At 39.2% G+C, this 21631-nt stretch overlaps 2 protein-coding genes across 2 annotated transcripts; one reads left to right on the top strand and one right to left on the bottom strand.

The window, feature by feature from the left end:
* The first annotated feature begins 478 nt into the window (after positions 1-478).
* NDUFAF1 (NADH:ubiquinone oxidoreductase complex assembly factor 1) lies at positions 479-6941 on the top strand. Its single transcript, XM_054275799.1, has 4 exons — positions 479-1652; positions 3473-3658; positions 4820-4894; positions 6524-6941. The coding sequence occupies exons 1-4, from the start codon at positions 1149-1151 to the stop codon at positions 6662-6664; spliced, it is 906 nt and encodes a 301-aa protein (XP_054131774.1). The 5' UTR covers positions 479-1148; the 3' UTR covers positions 6665-6941.
* A 1229-nt stretch (positions 6942-8170) lies between these two features.
* NUSAP1 (nucleolar and spindle associated protein 1) lies at positions 8171-21590 on the bottom strand. The gene is made up of 11 exons (XM_054276084.1): positions 21498-21590; positions 20330-20395; positions 19092-19280; positions 17900-18074; positions 16315-16398; positions 15505-15605; positions 14368-14555; positions 11123-11310; positions 10058-10168; positions 9401-9506; positions 8171-8925 (listed from the first exon to the last, which is right to left on the bottom strand). The coding sequence occupies exons 1-11, from the start codon at positions 21588-21590 to the stop codon at positions 8838-8840; spliced, it is 1389 nt and encodes a 462-aa protein (XP_054132059.1). The 3' UTR covers positions 8171-8837.
* Positions 21591-21631: the final 41 nt, after the last annotated feature.

The raw sequence follows: 21631 nt of genomic DNA, 5'->3' as shown, positions 1-21631 counted from the left end.
GCTAAAGCCGTGCCGAGGGACAGAAACCGGGCTGAAGTAGAATGCATTCACATTCTCCGCTCTCTCCTGGTACTCGGGTGGAGCAATGAGGAGACAGGGCTTCTTGATCGAGAACTTGCTCCGATCGTGAAGTACACGATGGAGCATAATGTGGGTTTCTTCAGTGTAGCTTTAGACATAACTTAATTAGAGTGTGAGAATAACAGTAGTGAATTTTACAGTGAGTAAAGGAAGGTGAGTGACATATAGAGGACATGAGTGGGGTGCCTGAGTTCATTCTTAAAAGCTCACAGAAGTTGAATGCATGTGACATCGTTTTCGGTTTTGTTCTGTGGCATGAAAAAAAAAAACAACTGACAAAAACCCCGTTTAATTTTACAAGTAAGAGAAAACAGCCTCTGTACAGAGCATTGAGCAGAATTTTCCTGAAGCCTTATTAAAAAAAAAAAACCATATTGAATTGTAGTCTTTCATGTTACACTTTTCAGTCTTTGCAAATGTCTCTGTAATCCTAACACAGGTTGAGGATGACTTGGAAGAAGATTGTGGGACTTAGTATTTGAGAAGTCTTGTCATCTGTGTCAGATGAAATTGTGATTTTTGTCTGTGTGGCAGCAGCATCTGCCTGTTGTGAATTTGTGATTTTCATGCAGGAATAAAACTTTTTAGTTATATAGGTGTCATCTTTTAGAACTCTTCATGAGTTGTTTTTGCTGGTGTTATCCATAACACCTAAACTTATTGTTGGAAGGGATGAAGAGAAACTGATTTTCTTTTCTGTTTCAGTTTTATTTGAAGTAGTTTACTTGAGCTTTCTTATTTGCATGGGGATTTTACACCATGAGGAGAGGGGAAAGCGTAGGGTGGAAGTCAATAAATAAATTCAAGCTCTAAGGAAGTGTCATTCCTGATGATTTTTTTCATTCTGTTTTCCAATGACTTGGATTTCTAGCTAGTGTTGATTATAAAAGTTAAATAATTTCACAAGCATCCCATATGTAATTTTTTATAACTTTTTCTCTTTCTCATTAAAGGGTAAGATCAACTACGTAACTACAGTAAGATAGCTCTGAATGCTAGTTCTGTTGTTAAATTAACTTTCAATCCATTAATTGCCTTACTGGTCGTGGATTCTTCAAGTTACCAGTATGGCTCTGGCTGTGATGCTGCGGGATGGTGCTTCCTTCCACAGTGCATGCTGCAGGCACAAAGTTTTGCTCTCCTCACTTGGACCTCTCCTCAGCAATTCAAAATTGTACAGCAGCTACAGGAGGCCCGGGGCAGAGCCTGAGAAAAAACTGTCTTGGCAAAATGCTGATTTCAGCTTTAAGAAGAGCATTGATCACCTGAAGACTCAGCTGAGCTTGCTGAAGAAGGAAACCCAAGATTACTTAAAAGGACCTGGAGGCAATCCATTAAGTCAGCACTTGTTGGAACAAACAAGGGTGTTGTGGCAGTTTAGGAGCCAAGAAGATTTAAATAAATGGGTTATTTCCTCTGATGAGGAGATCGGAGGGAAAAGTAAAGTTTCCATCAAATTGGGTCGGAATAACCAGGCTGCTCTGCTGCATGGAACCCTCAATACAGAAGTGCCTCGTGATGGGGAGACAAAGTACAGTGGGTATTGCAGTATGAGATCCAAACCAGAAGTGGTGAGTACAGCTCCGTGCTTGCACAGCTTCTGATGCTGGAGCTGAGGGTGTTTGTGGTGTCCCAGTGACAGCAAGTGGCCTGCCCTTTACTGCTGATCCCTTTCAGGAGCACTGCATTTCTCTCAATTTGGATTTGCAATTGCTGCTGTGCTGTTTTGACCTGGAGGGAACTTAAATTTTTTCTTGGATTTTGTTTTCCTTTCTTAGAAAGGAATAATACATATTTGCTCACTTACTTATGTACAATAGACAGACCTGTTTGCAGCATCCTTACAAATGAAGGATCTGGAATGAAACTTTATATCCAAAGTTGGTATGACAACAAAATAGACATCTTTCTAAATTTGAAATTGATTGAATGTGTCATTAGTAAGAATTTTCTGAGCTTTAACTTGGTCTATTCATCAGACTTTGTTAGGGTGAATGAATCATTTTCTCACAGGAACAGAAAACAGTGCTTTGAAATGTACTTTTTAAAAGTCTGCCTCCTACTGTACATCAGAAAAAAAGCAAGACACAAATCTTTGATAGCTTAGAATTGAGCAAAATAGAACCAGAAATGGGTGTGCTTATTACAGACACTGCTTGTTTCATCCCTTATTTCTAAGTACCTTTAAAAACAAAGGAACGTTTTCACACACTGGATAAAATCCTTAAATATTTAATGTGTTCTCTTGCTTGTGTCTTGGCACAAGTGCTTAGGTAAAATATTTTCTGGGCCAGAATCTTGGGGAGCAGAGAATATGAGTAAGCAAAACCATTTTATTCAGTGTTCATATGGCTCTCATGGTAAATGAGAGGCATATGAACAGTGAATAAAATGGTGGCATTAGATCAGGTCACTGCAACAAGTGGAGTCCTGTCTGAGTTAAACTTTCAGGAGTGCTACTGACTTGTGCAAATGTGACTCAAACTTTCACCTCCTCATTCTGAAGTAGTGGAGTGTATCAATCCATCCTTATTTAAGTAGAAAGGCTCAAAACTGTTAAAACCATAAAATGAAGTAGCTACAGGCCTTATATTTATATATTCATCATCTACTTATTCTGTTACCTACCAGAACAATAGCTGATAGGTAATCATAGTCGTGCTGTAAAATAAAGGGGAAACGCGAATTTTTGGTGCTAATTTTGACTTCTTGGCAAGTCTGGCCAAGAATAACCCTGCCCCCTCCCCCTTATTGCTCCTGGTGACTTCAGTGTAGCTCTCTGAGGACTCTTGGATATGCCATCATGCAAATGACAACATCAGGATTTTTCAGATCTTTGGAAAAAATTCAAGAAAGAATTAGACATGCTTGCAATCTTATCATTTTACACAGTTAATGAAAAAAAATGTTGGAAAGCATTAAATGCTCCCAGTTTTCATTAGTCTTCTGTTGGGAAGTTATCCAGGAAGATAAATTATTTCACTGCTTCAATTTCCTGCTGTCACTTCTGAATGATCTAGAACTGACCACAGAATATGAAACTTAGTGAGCTACATAAGTGCTGATCTATCACTTCAGCATTTGTGTAATTGCCTGGTAGGGAATTCAGTCCTAGCAAGGAGGTCTGATTTCTGATAGTTACGAGATTGTGGCTTATAATGAGAGTCCTCAGGCAGCAATATTGTGATTTGTGGTCTCTGATAGAGGGCTGAAGGAAATTCAGTGAGCTCAGCAGCCGGGGTGATGACAGAGTAGCTGTGTTCACTGTGTTACAGTAAATGCTATCTGACATAATAACAAGGGCAGTGATCAAAGCAACAATGCTCTGTTCCTCATGATGAAAATGTCCCTCTATTAAGGAGAAATAATTCTATTTATCAATAATTTGTAGGGATCTTTTAACAGGAAGAAGTATTATGACTGGTCAAACTTCAACAGTCTGTATTTACGTGTCCGTGGTGATGGCAGGCCTTGGATGGTGAACATTTATACAGACCCCTACTTCTCTCATCAAAAGGATGACCTCTACAGCTACTTCATGTTTACCAGAGGAGGCCCATACTGGGAGGAGATAACGGTGAGCTAAGCAATCTTTCAAACTGATGAGACCATCTTGAGGTCCTGGCCAAAGCACAGGAAGGGGAATTCTCTCCACATTCACAGTTTATATTGCGGTCCACTCGACATTTTCATTATACAATAGACATGTGCCTTTGGCTTGGGAGTTCCCAAAACTGGACTAGGGGAGGGCACACTGTGCAATTGTGTTAAAGAATTGATCCACCAGGTATTTCTCTGAATGCCTACTGTTGGCTCTTACTGGACTAACAGGATAGATATAGCAATTGAAACTTAGCAGGTGTTGTCTGGAATATTCTCTGTGGTAACCATTTTATCTGTAATGCAAATGGGCATGGGCTGTTGTAGGATTTGTTCCATGCAACAGGATTTGCTTAACTTGCAGCTTCTCTGGAGTCAGTCAGACTCAAGAGTTGGGGTTTGTCATTTATGACCTTTGACTCTGTGACACAGAATAATATTTTTAAGTGTGAGTTGTGGCTCTTTTCTGGTGAAACTTGGGGACTTTTTCTATTTCTCTGTTGACAGCTATAGGGAGGTTTGCACATCCCTATGAATTGGTGTTGAGTGCTCCATGATACCATTGTCCAATCATGTGGGAACAGCCTGCTGTTCCGCAGACGAGGAGCCAGGAGGATGAAAGTTGGAGTGTCATTGCTGGCTTGGATGTTTTCCTCTCACCAGCCACCAGCCAGCCCTGCTTTCTTGCTCCTACTACTTTCATAGAAATTTTTACTTTACCCTGAAGTGCTTTGCTAGAGATACCAATGTCTGAGTACAAAGTTTGCACTGTGAAATCCACAGCCTGGATACAGATGAGCTGTCAGTATGACCCCATGGTAGACTTTGCAGTAATTTCTGGTTGATATTTCCATGTTACTGGAAGGAGATACTCTCTCTGTAAGCAGCCACCTTCTGTGCTGCAGCCACTCACTGTCCTGACAGGGCAGCGCTCCTGTGCGATGGCTGCGGCCAGCACAGGACAGGGTGGGCCTGGAGTGGCTGCCAGTGGCCACTTGAAAGGTTAATGTGGCCCATCTCTTGTGCCAGTTTATGTACCTAACTAATGCTAGTACCATGTTATTTTCTTTTCCCTAAGTTTCTATGTTATACACTGGTGACACTAAAGTCTGATTTTGTTTTGTTTTGTTTATGTCAGATTCCATTCTCCAAATTCTTTCTCTCCAGTCGGGGAAGAGTCCAGGATAACCAGCATCCTGTCTGGTTAGACAAGGCAAGTTTTCTGTAGGCTTTATTTAAAATTTCATTTGAAAAGGGAGTATAAGGAGCACACAACTGCTCTGTAAGAAATTCAGAATTTCCTTCAAGATGACCTGATACAGATAACTTACATATTCTCTAATGTTTGTGAATTTGCAATTGAAGGGCTTTTTCATGTTATAAGGTACTTATTCTCATATGTGGTAAATGAAAACATATATGGTCTATTTAAAAATATTTACTGGGAGTTAAAGGGACAAATCAGTACTTGATCTAAGTATGCTCCACTGAAGTTTTGTTGATGATTATTGTATGTATAGCATTTGACAGTAAAAATATGCACTTGCAGTGTAATTTTGCAAACATATTTTAAAGAAACCCAAAAATCAGGGAAGCAGTGTGAAGGTAGTTTAAGAAATCTTAATAAAATCTCTTGGTCACACACTGAGTATTTGGAGTTGGAAGGGACCCATAGAGACCATCAAGTCCAACTCTTAAATGAATGGCCCTCATGGTACTAATGTATGTTTTCCTAGGAACCTGGAAAGGCAGAAAATAATTGTTAAATAGGAATAAAAAAGGCAAGAAACAGTCAATGTATCTATGGCTTGCAAAGGAATAGATTCTTTAGAGCAGAGTTTAGGTGACTCCTGTAGATTATCTGTAACTATGTGATTTGGAAAAAAGGAGCTTTAAAAACTCCCTGGACTCCAAAAGCCAAGGGGCTACTTGTAGAGCTTGCTGCTGGGGAAGGAATAGCATGGAAAGCATCAGAATGATCCAGAGGAGTGTCAGTACATTTACCTTGCTTTGTTCTGTTTTTTATTTAGCATATATTTGCAATGTAGATTTAGATTGAGTCCACATTTATTCATCTGACACATCCTAGACATTATTTTCCCAAACTTACAGCGGTTCTTAAAATCATGGGCACTGTTCAGACCTGCACTTTCAGCAGGGCTTTGGGGCAGCTGAGTTTATGAGGTGCCTGCACTGGTGACTGGACTGAGCTGGTAATGCTGGAGGTGTTTTGTAACGTGTGAGAGCTGAGGGAGCATTTGGGCAAGCCCCAGGCTAATAGAAGGCAGGCACGAGCCACACAGATTTGTTCGTATATTTAAGAACATTATTCTAATTGGGAAACAGTGGCTAAGAACCTTGTCTTACTATTAAACTCAGTAATTAAGTTTCCTACCAGCTTAAACTTAAATTCTAAAATGTCTGGTTTGGTGTTTTCCCAGAGTAGATGGTGTATCACTGTGTAGAATGATCCCTTCCATCCTTAATTACATCTTTGTTTCTCCTATTAATGAAAGAATTGTGATTTTATGAAAATGTGTTTAGAAACTCAATTGTGATGAAAGCATGAAGGATAAGTGTTGCTTTAGACTCGGGCCACTTTAAATCGAGGGTTTACTTACACAGTGGTAGAAAGGCACATGTGGAGTCATTTCCCACTGGGGTCTGTGTTGAAAATGGGGTAGGGAAGTGTTCAAGCCTTAAAAAATGCTGCGGCGTTTTTAACAATACCAGTTGAAAGAAGATCGCTGTGATCAGCATGTAAAATAGAGAATTGGGAGATACAACTGAATTTGATTGCAATATTATAAATACTCTTCTACCCTCTGGGTCTTTTAACTAGGTTAGAACCCTTGGATTCACCATTGGAGATAAAGTAGATGGTCCATTCCAGCTGGAGATCGATTTTATTGGTCTGTTGAACGACAGAGCTCATAAAGAAAAGTTTGCCTATGAAGCATATGACAAGAACACTCCAGTCTAAGCTGGGCTGGTGTACTTTCTTCAGATATTTGGTTTATTTTTATAAAATACTTATTAACATGTGGCTTTTAACAACTTGAGGGGCCTATTAAAGAGATAAGTGCATGAAGTGTGGCACCACTGGCATCTTTAAACTCCCAACTACAGAGTCATGAAGAGATTGTACATAGATGGATGGACTGCAATGTAGCCTGAGAGCAGTTGAGATGTTCTTACAAAGTAGTGACTCTTCTTGGCTTCTATCCTGACCTTCACTAAAATAAAAGTATTTCACGAGTTTGTTGTTCTTTTCTCGTCCAACACTTTCATTTTCTACATTGTGGTTTATTGACAGTTGTAAAACACTTGCATTTGCTAGTTTTTAACTGAAAAAGGTATGAGAATTAATACTCTGAGGACTGGTGTGACTCAGCTTCTGAAATTTACAAAGAGCAGCCCCAGAAGTGGAAAAGACAGAAGTATTTCAACCTTTAGCTTTGGCTCCTCTAGATAGCTAAAAAAAGAAAAAGCTGCCACTGCCAAGATGGAAACAAGAGCTATGCAGCAGGCTTGACTTTTCCTTCAGAGCTGTTGAAGATAATCCTACAATGATACAGAGCCAAGGATGTTGGAAAGAAGCAATGCTCCAAAGGAGGGGTGGGAGGAAAGCTGCAGCTTTGTCTGCTCCCTGAGGGGGCAGAGCTTGGCTGACTTAGCATCATTACAGGGCAGAGCAGATCCCACTTCTGCTGTGTGCAGTTACCTAACTCAGCTGTGTAGCAAGAATTCACAGCCTCAACTGCTGCACAGAACCTTAACACCTCCCTTTTGCAGAGAAATCCAGTTTTCAGTAATTCAAGATAACTACCCAACACTTGTTTTGTAAAGGGCATGTTGCAACTGTCAAATTTTAATAATCAAAGCACTGACCTCTCCACAGTGACCTTGTTTAAGTGAACTTTAGAAATATTAAATGTACTGTATTTTATAGGGAAGAGACCACAATGAAGCAAGCTGAAACAGAATGTTATACTACCATTTTCATTTTGCATTGAATTCAGCTGCTTAATTGTAGAAGAATGATGATATCAGAGCTAACATCTTTCCATGAAGTGGGAGGGCAGGTGAGTTAGTGAGGAAAACCTGGCACAGGAAAACACAGCAGTAAATACAGGTGGGAACAAAATGAGTGCCAGAGTAAGGAAGTTGTAGTTGGTATACTAAATGATAAAGCCAGTGATAAACAGGACATACAAAAAACATTTATTGTCTTCTTTATTAAAAAATTTGCTTTTTCTTGACATTGCAACATATATTTGATGGGACACTAAATTCAGTGAAACATTTATTTGCTTAACAGCTGAGATTACAACTGCTAAATTACCTTTCTACTTCTATCCCTAAAAAATCCAGACAACTTTTCTATGTATTTTTTAAATGCAAAAATAACAGCTTCTTTTAAAACCAAGGTATTGAGCGTACCTCAACACAACTGACATCTTAGAGGTGAAAAGCAAGAGAATTTTAACATCTGCTATTTACCATAGAAAGGAAGAAAACCTTAACTGTACCAAAGCATTCAACTGGTAATTTGTAAATTCAGTTCTGACTTTTTCAAAAAGGTAGTTTACAATTATGTTACACATTAGTTTGCCAGAGAGCTTGCATATTTTTTCTTCTCTTTGAAATTCCCTACTATTCCATAGGATTAGATTAGAAATGCTGAATAATTGCTGTAACTTAGAGCATTTAAGGATTGACTTGGAGAACAGGGCAAGCAGGTATTTCCAAATCTTGTCATTTTGAACACTGGGGAACATTTTGAAGCTGCTGCTATCTAAAGCCTGCATTCTAGCACACAACAAGTGCATTCTGATGCACAAGTCTGTCCTAAGTTGCAAGGAGGCTTCTCGAGCATCTTTTTTCCACTCATATTTTCTTCTTTAACATCTTTTAGTCAAGTAAATTAGTTAAATGAAAACATTATGAAGCAACAAGAGAGTTCTAAGCCCCTCAAAGGTTAGAACTCTCAGTGGAGAAGTTGATCATCATTATGCTCAGAGCACATTACAAGGTCTCATTAATTGCTTTCTGGATTTCACTAGCTAAAAGCAACCTGAACCAGACACAGAGCACAAGCCTTTACATGAGAGGAACAGTATTTACAGTGAAGTCTTGGATACTTCTTGTTCATCCTAACACCCAGATAGGCCTCTACGCTTCCCATGAGCATGAGCCCTTTTCTCTTTTCTGTCTTGCTCAAGCATCTCACGCCTTTCTTCCCTGGAGGGAAAAAAAGAGACCATGTCAAGTTTTATTAAAGGTAGAGACACTAGAAACCAAAGGAATCTGAAGCTGACCACAGCCTAACACAAGTTTAATCAGTGTGCTGCCTTTGCCATAGGCAGAGATAAGAGTACCACTATGGACTGAACCTAAACATTCAAGCAAATACATCTGCTGAGACATGCAAGTCTAACACTCGAGGTAACAGCATGGTAATATTGACAGCTTCTTCCAAGATTAAGGTAAATCTCCAAACCCTGGAACTGATACTGTTCGTGGAAAAAAACCAAAAGTCTTAAATTCAGAGCAGCCTTTTGTTGGCCTGCTTGAAATTTCAACAGTCATTGGAAAGAAAAATGGCTTTAATACAAAAGTATTCTTTCCTAAACTGCATTTAAATCCTAATAAGAAGAATGAATCATCATATTACTTTAAGTAACACTATCTATAAAAAGACGAGTGGTGTACTAACCTTGTCTGGAGATGTGGCTGTTTGTAATCTTTCCTACGTGAACAGATACCACCAGACCTACTGAGAACAGCATTTTCTTTAAATTCTCCCCACGGTTTTAGTCGTCCTACAATTTAGGAGCAAAAAGAGAGACTAGTTTAATAGTTTAGTAACTAATTGTGTGCTTAACTTCCTATCATGAATTTATCCTAGCTAGCCTGTTTCTTACTGGTTGTTTTGAAGATGAAATCTCTTTAAGCTATGTTATCAGTGTCATTCTCTATAAGTAGTTCTGTAAGTAGAAACAGGTGACTGTGTTTAGAAGTAACATTCAACATGCAAAAGTTCAGCTTCTCACATGAGATTAAAAAAACCCACCTCGTTGTGTAAGGAATATTTTGTATTTCCTGTACATGCATCTATTCAGTGGAATGCAAGGATATTTATTCTTGTATTTATGGGCTTTAGGTCATAAAATCCTAATCTTCAGTAGGGAGGCGCTCGAAGCATATATTATGAAGAAATTTAATATCAGACTGTGTGGGAACCCATAGAGAAAGCAAAAGGGACAGGAAAAGAGGCTGCACACTTTGTTCTCACTGTTGGTATCAAAGTGCCCTGCAGGAGCAGCTGAGTGCAAGGGCTGTGACCGACCCAGGCTGCGCAGGGTCACGGTACCTTTGTGCGGCTGATACCGAAGCGGCCGAGAGAGACTTGCTTTGAGATCAAATGTCTGCTTGCCACTTGTGGGTTCTGCAGGTTGAGCTCCAAACTTGAAGGGGGTAAGAACTACAAAAGGCGCCAAGATACCATCATTAGAGTAGCAGGAGCATCAATGTACACAGAAAGACCACACTGCGATTACCAAGACCAAAGAGCCATTAAATGCCCCTGCTGCTACTTCTAAAGATAGAATTGCAGAAACAATGCAATTCTCACTTGAAATAGGGAGGGACAAGAGTTGTAGAGTACTGGCCCTTCAGCTATGATTACACCTTGGAAGAGCACATAGAGCTCCATGTGTTTTTCTAGTCCTTCAAGGCAAATTGTGTTTCTTCCATGCCTATTTGGAACCAAGTGGTTTTTCATGTTAAGGGAGAATTCTTTTGGCTCAGGTCAGCTTCAGATCACTGTGGAATTTTGCTTGCCCCTTGAAAACATCAGTATTATTATACAGCAAACCAGGAAGTTCAGGGTTCTTGACCTGTGCAAATATCCCTGTAATGCTAAGGGTGCCAATGGCTGGATAGCAGAGCAGTGCTGCTGCAGAAATTGTTAGTAATCAGAAGATTTCTGATTTTTCTTAATTTTATTTCCTGAGTTATCAGGGTGCTGAGGATGATAACAGGTTATCCTAAAGCACAGCTAGAAGCCTGATGCATGCTAACCACACAAGAAGAACGAGACCTCTGGGAAGGTGTCAGGAATTCCTTTCTGTGCTGAGGGAGTGTCCCTGTATCTGCTATCTGAATCTTCTGCTATGTAGTCCCTAAAGGTCTGGAAGACTTTCTATCCTCTTTTCTGTAGGTAGCTAGGTACCATATGTTTAAGTTGTGGCACTAAACATTTTAGTCAAATCACTGGAAAACAAAGGAAACAAAGAAACTGCTGCAGTTTCTGAAGAACCAGTCATAAATTAGAGAATTAAATTAAAACCTGGGTCTACATGACATTTGATTGTTAAAAACTTGTACAGTAATTCAGTAAGACAAAAGTCTTGATCTGAAAGAGCCAAATAGCCACCATGCACCTTACCCTTTGATGCAGTCAGATCATTATTTCTTGCATTTCCCTTACTGTTCTTCTGACTTCGTAGTTTGCAGCTCTTTTGAGTGTCAGGTGTGCAGAGCTCCTCCATGTATGGAGACATTCTAGATGGAGTCTTGGTAAGAGAGCGTTTGTGCTCATTATCTTTTGTGGCTTCTGAGAACCTGATTTTAGAAATATGAAGACAAGTTCAGTCACCTACAAAGAATGTAAGCAATGTGCCAGAATATAGAAGGTCCTGCCTTCTATATTAATTATTATTAAATTATTTACTACAGATAGAAATATTTACTTTATGAAAGATGTTCACAGCTCATACAAAAACTGTACTAAAATACCTTGCTGGTATAACACTTCAAGTTTCGAGCCAGTGTCAATAGCAGTAAGTACTACTAGAAAATACAAAGAACTGACTTTCTTGTTATTTTGAAAAGCAAATATACTTGGGTGCAATAAGCTAGTAGATTTATTCACCAACAGATATGATTTACTTTAGATCTGGATTCTGTAGTAAAGCATTGCATATTTCATTAGTTTTAAAATTCAAATTAAGAAAAACTGAAAGACAACTAACAGAATGCTGGACCTCAAAGACCTACAAGAGGAAGAAGCTGACAATTTTGAAACACACAAGTTATCTGCTGTTGAAGATTGCAATGCAAGATGTTTTCAATCACCATCTGTATGGCAGATTACCTTTGTCAAGTGGGCAGTTTGCTTTATCACTCTCTTTGAGTGACCACATTCACACCTCCCTCAGGAGGGGACATTGCTGATAACAGACTATTGAATGGCACTGCATGACTGATAAGAACTATAACATCCCACTGGGAGATGTGAGCCCAGAGGGAGGAGCCAAGCATTGCTACCCAGATATAATCCAGAAGTTTTTTGAGACACCAACATGGTTTTCTCCATGGGATTCCCCAGAGAATCAGCAGCTGTCTTCTTCTTCCACTGGATCTTCAGAGGAAGAATACATCCTTCTCTACAGGACCCCCCTTTGCCCCAACAGAACCACACCTGACACTTCAGGAGGACTGCAGCCACATTTTCAATCAGACTGCCACCAACACCCTGACCCACAGGGTGTCAGGTTGGGTTCTGACTCTGTCAGTGTTGTTCTAGTGTATGTATTGTTTATTTTCTCTTTTTTTTTTCCCTATTAAAGAACTGTTATTTTCTGTGTAGTATATGGTAGAGATAATTCATGCTATATGTGTGTATAATATATTGTGAAAACCAAAGTAATGTGTTTGACCACTCTGGCTGGGAACAGAGTCCTATTTTTATTCAACTAGTCCCTGGATAACGTTAAGATATTGCTAACTTCTCTGGCATCTGTACCTGGGAAGATTGCATCTAAACCTTCAGGGGCCATGATTGCTGGAATGTCTCAGCTGCTCACTTGAAGCACTCGGGGTGAACCTCTGGGGAAACACTGTCACTCTGTCAGTCACACTGTCACTCTGTCACTCGGACCCTGGTTCACCCAGCGCCTGCACCCAGGGCTGATGCTGTCTTGGCTGTGGTGGTCTTTTGAAATTTTATTTTTTGTTATTGATCTAATAAATCTTTGTTAATTTTTTTATAGATTTGGCTACTGATTTGATCATTTATAACACCTGCTCCCATATTTTTGCCTGAGAGCCCCTTAAAATTTATAGCAATTCGGAGGGGTGGGGAGGGTTTACATTCTCCATTTCATGGGTGGCTCCTGCCTTCCTTAGCAGACTCCTGTCTTTCCAAACCAAGACACCTGCATACCAAGACACACACATTCCCTATGTATTCCAAATGTGTATATACACATTTTTAATGAACACCTATGATTACTCATATCTGCACATGCATAAAATTCAAGATCTTGCAAAAACGCATGATAATAAGACATGAGCTTGCAAGATTTAGAAAGACAAGGAGTAAATGTTGAAGAAAGCTGTTTTTGTGGACAAGCAAGTTTATGGTGAAGTACAGCTTGCAAGGTCCACCACCACAGTGCAACTGTGGAATGGAATTTTGGAAGCAAATTCTGAAATTAATGTTTTGGTTCACATATTGCTAGAAGTCAATTAGGGCTACAGTGAAGACATCCAAGCTCATCCAAGAGAGGCAGTGTATTTTTTACATTTGTTATCGATTGAAATCAAAAAGACATTTAAAGTAAAACCAAAGCCATTAAGTTTGTTTGATTTTGACCTTTAAACAGCAGAAGACCTGCATTCCAAAGTCTCATAAATATATATTATCAGACAGTAATATGAGAAGTTCCATTATCTGACTTAAAAACAATAATCCCAAATACATTTTAGTCAGGGACAAAAAAAAATTCTCAGCAGCCATGATCTTGGCATGCAGAAGTGGAAAAGTGAAGGTCATCAGAGCAAGGAACACTGGAACCAAGGCCTGTGAACAACTGTGTATTGTTAGCAAAGGGAGAATAATCAGAACTTCAGTCGCTGTGGAAGGTTAAAGAAACTGAATAAAGTCAAAATTAGTGTAATAGTTAGAAATCAACAAAGAAATAGTAGAAATAAAGGCTTTCATTAGAAATTAGAAATTTCATGAAATATTAACACTAATAGAGAATTAGATTACTGTGGAAGAATGATGACATACGCATGATGTTCTAAAAGGAAATGAGGCAAGGTATAATAGCATTGAGTAAGAATTCCTCCATTTAAAAATTCCTCATGACTTCTGGTGTCAGTTCCCATCTGCTAGAAACAGGCTGCTTAGTCAATCACAAGAGGACCCATGCTGTGACACTGAAGGGGAGGGGAAGTAGAGGACAGAAGGAAGAAAGTACCTAAAAACCATTGCAAGACTCACCTGGAATACTGAAGAGAGTTCTGATTTTAAAAATTTACAGAAAAATTAATTAGGATAAACAGAAATTACTAGGCTGCCTGGCAAAATAGAAAACCTAACACAGTAATAGAAGTAAAATAATTTGCTTGATTTTGCATCATTTGGCTTCACAAAAATGAAAGCTAGGACTTGAGATTCTTCTAACAGACATAAAAATGAAAAATGAAGACAGTAACAGCACAAGGAGGCTTAAACCACCCAAAAAGCCAGGCTGAAAGTTAGTAATCAGAATTAGTCTTGCATAGTTCATTTTTGGAAGAGAAATAATGCAGTAAATTCACAGTCAGTGTTAATTATTTCATGTGTATCACATCAAATGTCTTGCTGGTAGCTTTGATTTGTTTTTTTACCTGACGTTCATTTTGGATGTTGATAGTACAGAAGGATGAAACGAAGATTTCTGGGATAAAATGCTCCGATTAGCAGTGTTCAGAGAATTGCGTGGCGAGCGCCGGACATTACAAGGAGTGCTGGTGGTGGAGAACCTGCCTCTTTCTGCTTTTGGGCTGAATAAAAATCTTTTGCCACTGGCTTGTTTCTAGGGAAAAGCAAATTCTGAGTTACCACACTCTAATGAAAATTTATCTACAAAGCAGCCAAGAGGAAGGGAAAACACACAGTGAATCAGAAGCATATGGCCCCTTCAGTTCTCTCCCTTTTTTTCATCTTTAAAAGCATATTTTAAATGTAAGTATTTTTATTATTAAATTGACCTGACAACACATACATTAGAATATGGAGTGTCTTTTTCTGGTGCTCTTAAGGGATTTGATTTTCTGGTCAGCACCTGCAGATAGTCATTTGTCTGAAGTATACATTGATACAATATATGCCATTAAAAAAAAAAAGTAACATTCAGGTGTTTCATTCATTGTTACTGTTTGATATGGACAGTGCTAGAGTAACCAACCTGAACAATTCTATGGCCATTGCCATATTCATTCACACATTCATTGTTGCATTACTGTCACTTTTTTAGGCTTTACTGCACTTTGTGAGAGGGTCTGTTAGCAGCTTTCACCCATGTGAGGGTGAAATACAAGAACTGAGAACAACACATATTGAATGTATTTTTAAGGAGAATCATAGGCAGCCATGGGATGATAATTCAGGCACAAAAGAGAAAATATTTAATTCCTGCTCTTTGAAAAATAACCTATCCCCCTGGTTAAATTTTGCAGCAATTAAAAAAGTTGTAAACAAAAGATCCAGGAGATCTTTCACCAAAGTAATTGTGACAATTATTTTTACTCAAAAACCACAAGTTAGTTGTTGGTTTCTACAGCTGTACACTGTTAACATGTAAAACCTTGTATTGTTACATAAGTTATATACAAATAACTATATATATTGGTTATGATATTCCACTGCAGGTTCACATGACCAGCTACTTACTGATCTAAAAAGACCTGGCAGGACTTTTACAGAAAGGCCCTCAAAATAATTGAATATGCCAACAATGGGTATCTTCCCATGTTATCTCTTACCTTGACTGCGCCGCAACTTTCATTCAGTTTTTTTTTCCTCTCAATGTAGTCAGCAATAGATTCCATTTTCTTGAACTGAGCCTCATGCAACTTTTTGAAGTCTAAGAAGTTCCAAAAATAAGAACATTCACAGATATAATTTGGTGCTAAGGGAGTTTAGTACATAATAGGAGAATTTTGTGACACCTATTGTCACGGCCTCAAAGAAGCCAATGCATCCCTCTAACTAAAGGCTGTAGACACAGCTGACCAAAGAGGACCAAAAGAATCTTTCACCAGCTACATGGCCCATTACCTGGTAGCCTGGAGGATTATAGAATCATGGTCTGGGTTGGAAGGGGCCTTTAAAGATCATCCAACCCAACACCCAAATTCTGCAGTTAAAGAAAACAAATACATCTACATTTGAGACGATTTAACACATTTTAAGAAGTGATGAACATGAGCTAATGTGTAGTAGTACAGCACAACCATAGTATTTATAAAGTGAAAGCTAAACAAGCAGGAATAATAGCATGTATGTGTTCCTGTTCTTTCAAAATCATTAATACAAGTTTTGTATGGAAAAGTACCAAAATGTTCAATAAACCAGTTTTTTAACATACATGCCAGTCTTTTACTACTATGAATTTACAAGCTGGAATATGTACCTTGATATGTAACATTTGGGAATTCTTTTTTCTTGCTTTTTAAAGAGAGAATATTCTTTCATTTGAGCACAACTAGAAATCTGAGTTCTAAAAAACTAAGTCAAGTCTCTCTTTACACAGAGAAAACACATCTCTTCCTAGAGATGGCAGGTTATCTTACTTGGTGTGGTGGCTGTCCCTCCTGCAGACCTGGGTGCGCGGCCTACATGTAAAGGGATCTTCCCTCCTGCAGGATGAGCATTACCTGGTACAGCAAGATTAGACAAAATCATTATGATTCCTGGATGATTTAAAGTAATCACAGTGGTTTTAAATATTGTTCCAATGTTTGTTTCAAAACGCACTTTATCTCTTCAAAGCAGGTCATATTAGGTTAGTATCTTATGATAGTAAAATATTTTTCAGGGAAAGTTTACAAGAGACCTGTGCTTGCAGTAAACAAAAACTTTAAACTCACAGGCCTTGGTCTGTGTTTTTTAAATGTTGATACTAAAGAAGAAATACCTTTTGACCAACTTTTCTGCCACTGCCTTATTTATATACAAAGTCCAAGCTATTTTTGTCATCTGTGTTTTCAGGTGTAGTAATACACTCACGTTCACATTTTAATGATTAATTTTCTTAAGAAAAAAAAAATCAGATAGCAACTTAACATCAAGTTCAGCTTTTGCATAACAACAGCAAACACTTGTATTTCTGGTCATTCACATCCCCTCAAAATTAAGCTTAGATGACTACAATATATTGAAAGAAGTCCTTATTGGAAACAAATAATGGCGTGCAGTTAAAAAAATCAATTTGATATTAAATGCAGACTTGTTGCTACAGCTATAGGAAGAGATGAGCACTCTACCAACTGTCAAGATGAGTGATGTCCCCTCATACCCTATTGCTTTTGTTTTTAAAAACAAAGAAAATCATTTTAGTTCATAGAAAAACCCCATTTCTGAGCTAGTTCAAAATTATTGGTGGTCTCCCATAAGACTGTCCTTGTAAATTCTATGGAACAAGAAGAATATCCATAATAAACTTACAGACTACATACACTGAGCCTAACAGAGCAAATGCAGAAGTGTATCTTACTTGACAGATCCCTCAATATCAAGAAATTATCAGATTAGGTGGACAAACTAATTTCTTCATGTCAGCTGCATACACAAAGCAGTGGGGGATAAATTAATTAATATTTTCAGTGGCATCATGTTTGAAGGACTAAAGACATCACCAGATGAAAAAGCGATCCAGTAGAATACATTCAGATACTCTTAGGTAGTTCAAACAAATGGTAAAGGATTCTATGTTTTCTGCTGATTTTACTCCTGGAAAGCAAAAGATAAAACTGTTCATCTGTAGAAAAAGCTAAAAGGACCATAACGAAGCAAAGTCCTCTCTTTCTTGCCACCTCCTAGAGGCCAAACAACACCTCAAGGGTATTCCAAAAGGCATTGATCCTTTTGGAAGTATAAAACTCAAATACACTCATCTCTCTGAAGACTCCTTCACTAAAACAAGAGTTCTGAAGTCAAAGCCAGCAAAATTCCTACACTGCAGAATCTGTGGATTTGTGTTACCATGTTAAACAAGTAACACAAACTCAAACCAGACCAATTTTCTTCTGGTAGCCCCAAAACAAGTTACTGATCAGCAGATGCACCACAACAACGCTATGAAGACACAATAAAATTATCTTTTGGTTATTCTGAGCAGCACAAATTGAAGTTACTTTTATCCAATTTTCTACTTACGTTGTCCTCCCCTGCCTTTAGCAGAAGCCTTCCCTGCCTGTTTCTTCTGCCCAGCACCCATCCCTGGATTCTCAATAGCTCTCTCTTCAGTTATTTGGATTCTGTTTTGTGATATCTTCTGTCCCTTTTTGTGCTCCCCCTGAGGCACTTCATTTTCTTTCATTTCAGAATGCGCCTGCAATTTAAACATACCTTGTTTAACCAGTTTGTTCCAGCTGGATATAAAGCAAGGCTGTTGTTCTGAGAGCAGTGAGCCAGTGGAAGAGATGGCTCAGAGAGGTGCACAGCCTTCATCCTCAAGGGTTTTCAGCATCAGATTGGATAAAGCCTAAAGCACTGGGCTCTAACCTCACAGCTGAGTCTTCTTTGACTGAGAGATTGAGCAAGAGATTTTCTGAAGACCAAACTGAGTTAACCTGTGAAATACCCTGTTACTTCACACACTTAAGATATATTAGAAAGCTTTGACCTGCATAGCTCTCACATTTTAGTATAAAATTGCCTTTATGGATTAAAATTAATGATTTGTAAGTAAGATTAAATTCACTGGGGATGGTACTTTTTACTGCTGTATTTTTGCATACTGTACAATTCTCTAATACTAAAAGACTAATACTCCTCATTTTCTCATTCCCCTCCTCTACCTCAGTAAAAGTCTTTCAGACAGTTCTTAATTTACCTACTCCTTGTAACTCAAAAAAATTCAACCTTCATCTCACCTGTAACTTGCTCTTCCTAAGTCACACAACCCCTCACAATAAAAAAAATATTATATTTAGTCAATTGTGTAACTTCTGATAATTTTTTCTGTACCAAAAAAGAGAGAACAGCATTATTTTAGATAAATTCTGAAGCTAGCCTAAGATTCAGAATATTACAATGAACTAGCAGCCTTACACTCAGATAAAATGTTCGGAATTGTATATTTCTTAGAGGAATTTATTGTCTTGAAGCAGTGACTAGAAGTAATGTCTGTTTATTATGGGACAGTATAAAGGGACAAAATCCAGTGCTACAAAATACAAAAGACCAGTACCAGAATGCTTGCATATCAATTTCTCTACATGTCAAAACACACACACATATATGAACACATACCACCTATAAATGGTGACTGAAAAGAAATCAAGTGTGCTTAAATTATGCTCAGAGGAAGGGAGGACAGCACACAAAAGCAGGCCAAGCAAATCACCTGTTTCTCATCAGAAAGCACTGGGTTTTCTTCACTGCTGTTAGTTTCCTCATGGGAGTTCCTCTTTTTTCTGGTTATTTTCTTATCCTGACCAGGTATTTTTGTAATGAAACACACTGAATCAGACATTTCCTCCTGATTGCTCAGTTCATCCGATTTAATGGAAGCACATGCACTCTTTACAGAACCCTGTAGCAGAAAAATACTATAACTGGAAGATATCTGATACAAATATGAACAAAATACACCAGGGACAGTTACAATTTTATTATCTAAAAAAGTATTTTATACTAAGGATAAACAGTAGCATGCCACATAGCAGCATAGTAATCAAAAAACTGGCACAATCTAGATTCCCTTAAGCATCAAAGCTCATTGTTTGGAGACTTTAAATACAATTCCGATGACTGGTTTATCACATTTCATTTTAATAAATTATAACAATCTAATATTTTATTTTTGAAATCTAACTTGCATGATGTCATGATCCTCCCATATTTGTACATTTGTGGAATACTCTTCACCAGTAAAAACAGGGCTCCTTTCCTGCTCATGAAATTTTTTAAAAAGCTGACAAAGTTTATACCAGTTCCTCAAGTCTTTAAAGATTTTTAAGGGATGCACTTAAAGGGAGATGTATTTTAGAAAAAGGACATAACAAATTACTTTAATCAAAAACATTGCACACTCAACAAAACAATTCAGCTTACAGAAAACTTTTTAAAAATTAAGAAAACAAAACACTAAGAGGCAAATAAAGGAAGCAGCACAACCATATTGCTTTCATTATAGGGAAAGTAAACTGTCGTAGATGCAAAATGCTTTCCAATTAGTACCTAGTCCTCCTCATTTAGGCATGCAAAATAAATAAAGTATTTTTGTATTTACTACTGAATAGTGTCTGGAGCCAAACAAGCAAGAATTAAGGTTTGTTCAGTGGATATTAAATGTCATTGTTCACAGAGAATAGGTTTGTACTGATGCTGAAAAATGCATTGGTAATTTTGGCAGCTGAAAGGAAATCAGCTTTCAGTCATAGAGGCCGCTTCAAAACTAACATTAGCATATCTATTTCTATCAGCACATAAGTACTTAAAACTAAGGGCACTAAGAAGAAAAAGGTATTTCTATTACAGTTCCCATTGTGGTCAAAATCACTCTTCAGGACACGCTCTGCTCTATGGGTTACAAATTAAGGTTCACATTTCTTAAAAGCAAGGTCTGATTTATTATGTTACCATATTTTCACTTTCTTCATTTGTCCTTTCAAAGTGTTGCTTCAATGATTCCAACAATTTGTCTGCCTGAAGAGAAAACAAAACAACCCATGAACCAAACAGGCCATTCAGTCACTGAAGAGCTGCCCAGGCCCAACCCACATCCTACAAACTGAGCGAGCAGAACATTTCCCGAATCCAGCAGCATAAGGCACACCAAGGACTCGCTCGAGTCAGTCAATGAGACAAAGTGCCTAAGGCCGCAGATAAATCTGCAGCATATTCTCCACGGAGGCACAAGGGCAAATCTCCTTGACTAGGTTTCCCCTGCTCTATTGTAGAGGAGGTTAATTGTTCAAGGAAGGAGACAAACTGTTTTAAGCCCCACAGTGCAGCTGAACTTGAATTAAAATTGTGTCAAATTTCTGCAATTGCTTCTGCCTTGCCCATGCTACAGGCAAAGCATTCTTTTCATCCCTCGCATACGTTCAACAGTAACAGTAATAAAACAACGATGAAAATACACCATTGATAATTCAAGCTATGAAAGACTCTTAAACACCTAAGTAGACAGGTCAGCACAAAATCAAAGAAAGTACCCCAAAACTAATATTTCCAGAAAAGCTCTGAGTCCTTTGAGGACAGGGAACTGCCTTGTCCACCCAAGATCTTTCCTTTAAGGCTCTACGAGTTGTGCCATCACTGCGGGCGGAGCCGGGTCGCGCCTCACAGCGCCCGCAGCTCCAGGCAGGACCCTGGGGCGCCCTTTGGCTTCTCGCCCTTAACCGCGACGGCCCTCTCCTCCCGTAAGGTGCTCTCTTGTCACTGCTCCTCCCTCTCCGAGTCGTTAGAAAAAAAAAACCAAAACAAACAAAGCCAAACACACAAACACAGCTACCCGCACGGGGACACCGGAGTGGGGAGCAGCCGGGCCAGCAGAGGCGGGGCAGCCGCCCCTTCTCCATGCCCGGCGGACACCGGAGCCCCGCTCTCCCCCTCCCCAAGTGCGTGCCCGCTGCGGACGGCAGCGCAGCCCCCGGGCGCCCCAGGACGAAGCCACCGCCGCACCCCGCGGCGCTCCAGACCCGGGAGGGTGCGCCCTGGAGGCTGGGGACGCGTTCTCGCTACGGGGCACCCCGGAACCCGGAGCTTCGTGGGCAGCGCTCCCTCGCAGCCGCCCCCGCCTCACCCGAAGGTTGGCCCTCAGCCCGGCGGCCTTGGCGATGCGCTGGAGCTCGGCGTATTTCAGTGCCTCCAGGGGCTGCAGCGAAGAGAGCGCCATGACAACAGCTCCAACCGAGCGGCCCTGCCCGCCCGCGCCAA

The sequence above is a fragment of the Melozone crissalis genome, unplaced genomic scaffold (assembly GCF_028551555.1).
Source record: "Melozone crissalis strain CALT ecotype California unplaced genomic scaffold, PUWL_Pcris_2 ptg000018l_1, whole genome shotgun sequence".
Classification (NCBI taxonomy): Eukaryota; Metazoa; Chordata; class Aves; order Passeriformes; family Passerellidae; genus Melozone; species Melozone crissalis.
This window is presented reverse-complemented; position numbering and strand designations above follow the sequence as displayed.

Excerpts from the sequence above, each read along its gene's own strand:
- NUSAP1 (XM_054276084.1), bottom strand. The coding sequence starts at position 21,590 with ATGGCGCTCTCTTCGCTGCAGCCCCTGGAGGCACTGAAATACGCCGAG. Across the intron at positions 18,075-19,091 it reads TGCTTTCTGATGAGAAACAG|GCGCATTCTGAAATGAAAGA; the intron begins GTGATTTGCTTG and ends TTTAAATTGCAG. Across the intron at positions 10,169-11,122 it reads ATCAAAGGGTAAGGTGCATG|TTCTTACCCCCTTCAAGTTT; the intron begins GTGGCTATTTGG and ends CGCCTTTTGTAG.
- NDUFAF1 (XM_054275799.1), top strand. The coding sequence starts at position 1,149 with ATGGCTCTGGCTGTGATGCTGCGGGATGGTGCTTCCTTCCACAGTGCA. Across the intron at positions 1,653-3,472 it reads TGAGATCCAAACCAGAAGTG|GGATCTTTTAACAGGAAGAA; the intron begins GTGAGTACAGCT and ends AATAATTTGTAG. Across the intron at positions 4,895-6,523 it reads ATCCTGTCTGGTTAGACAAG|GTTAGAACCCTTGGATTCAC; the intron begins GCAAGTTTTCTG and ends TCTTTTAACTAG.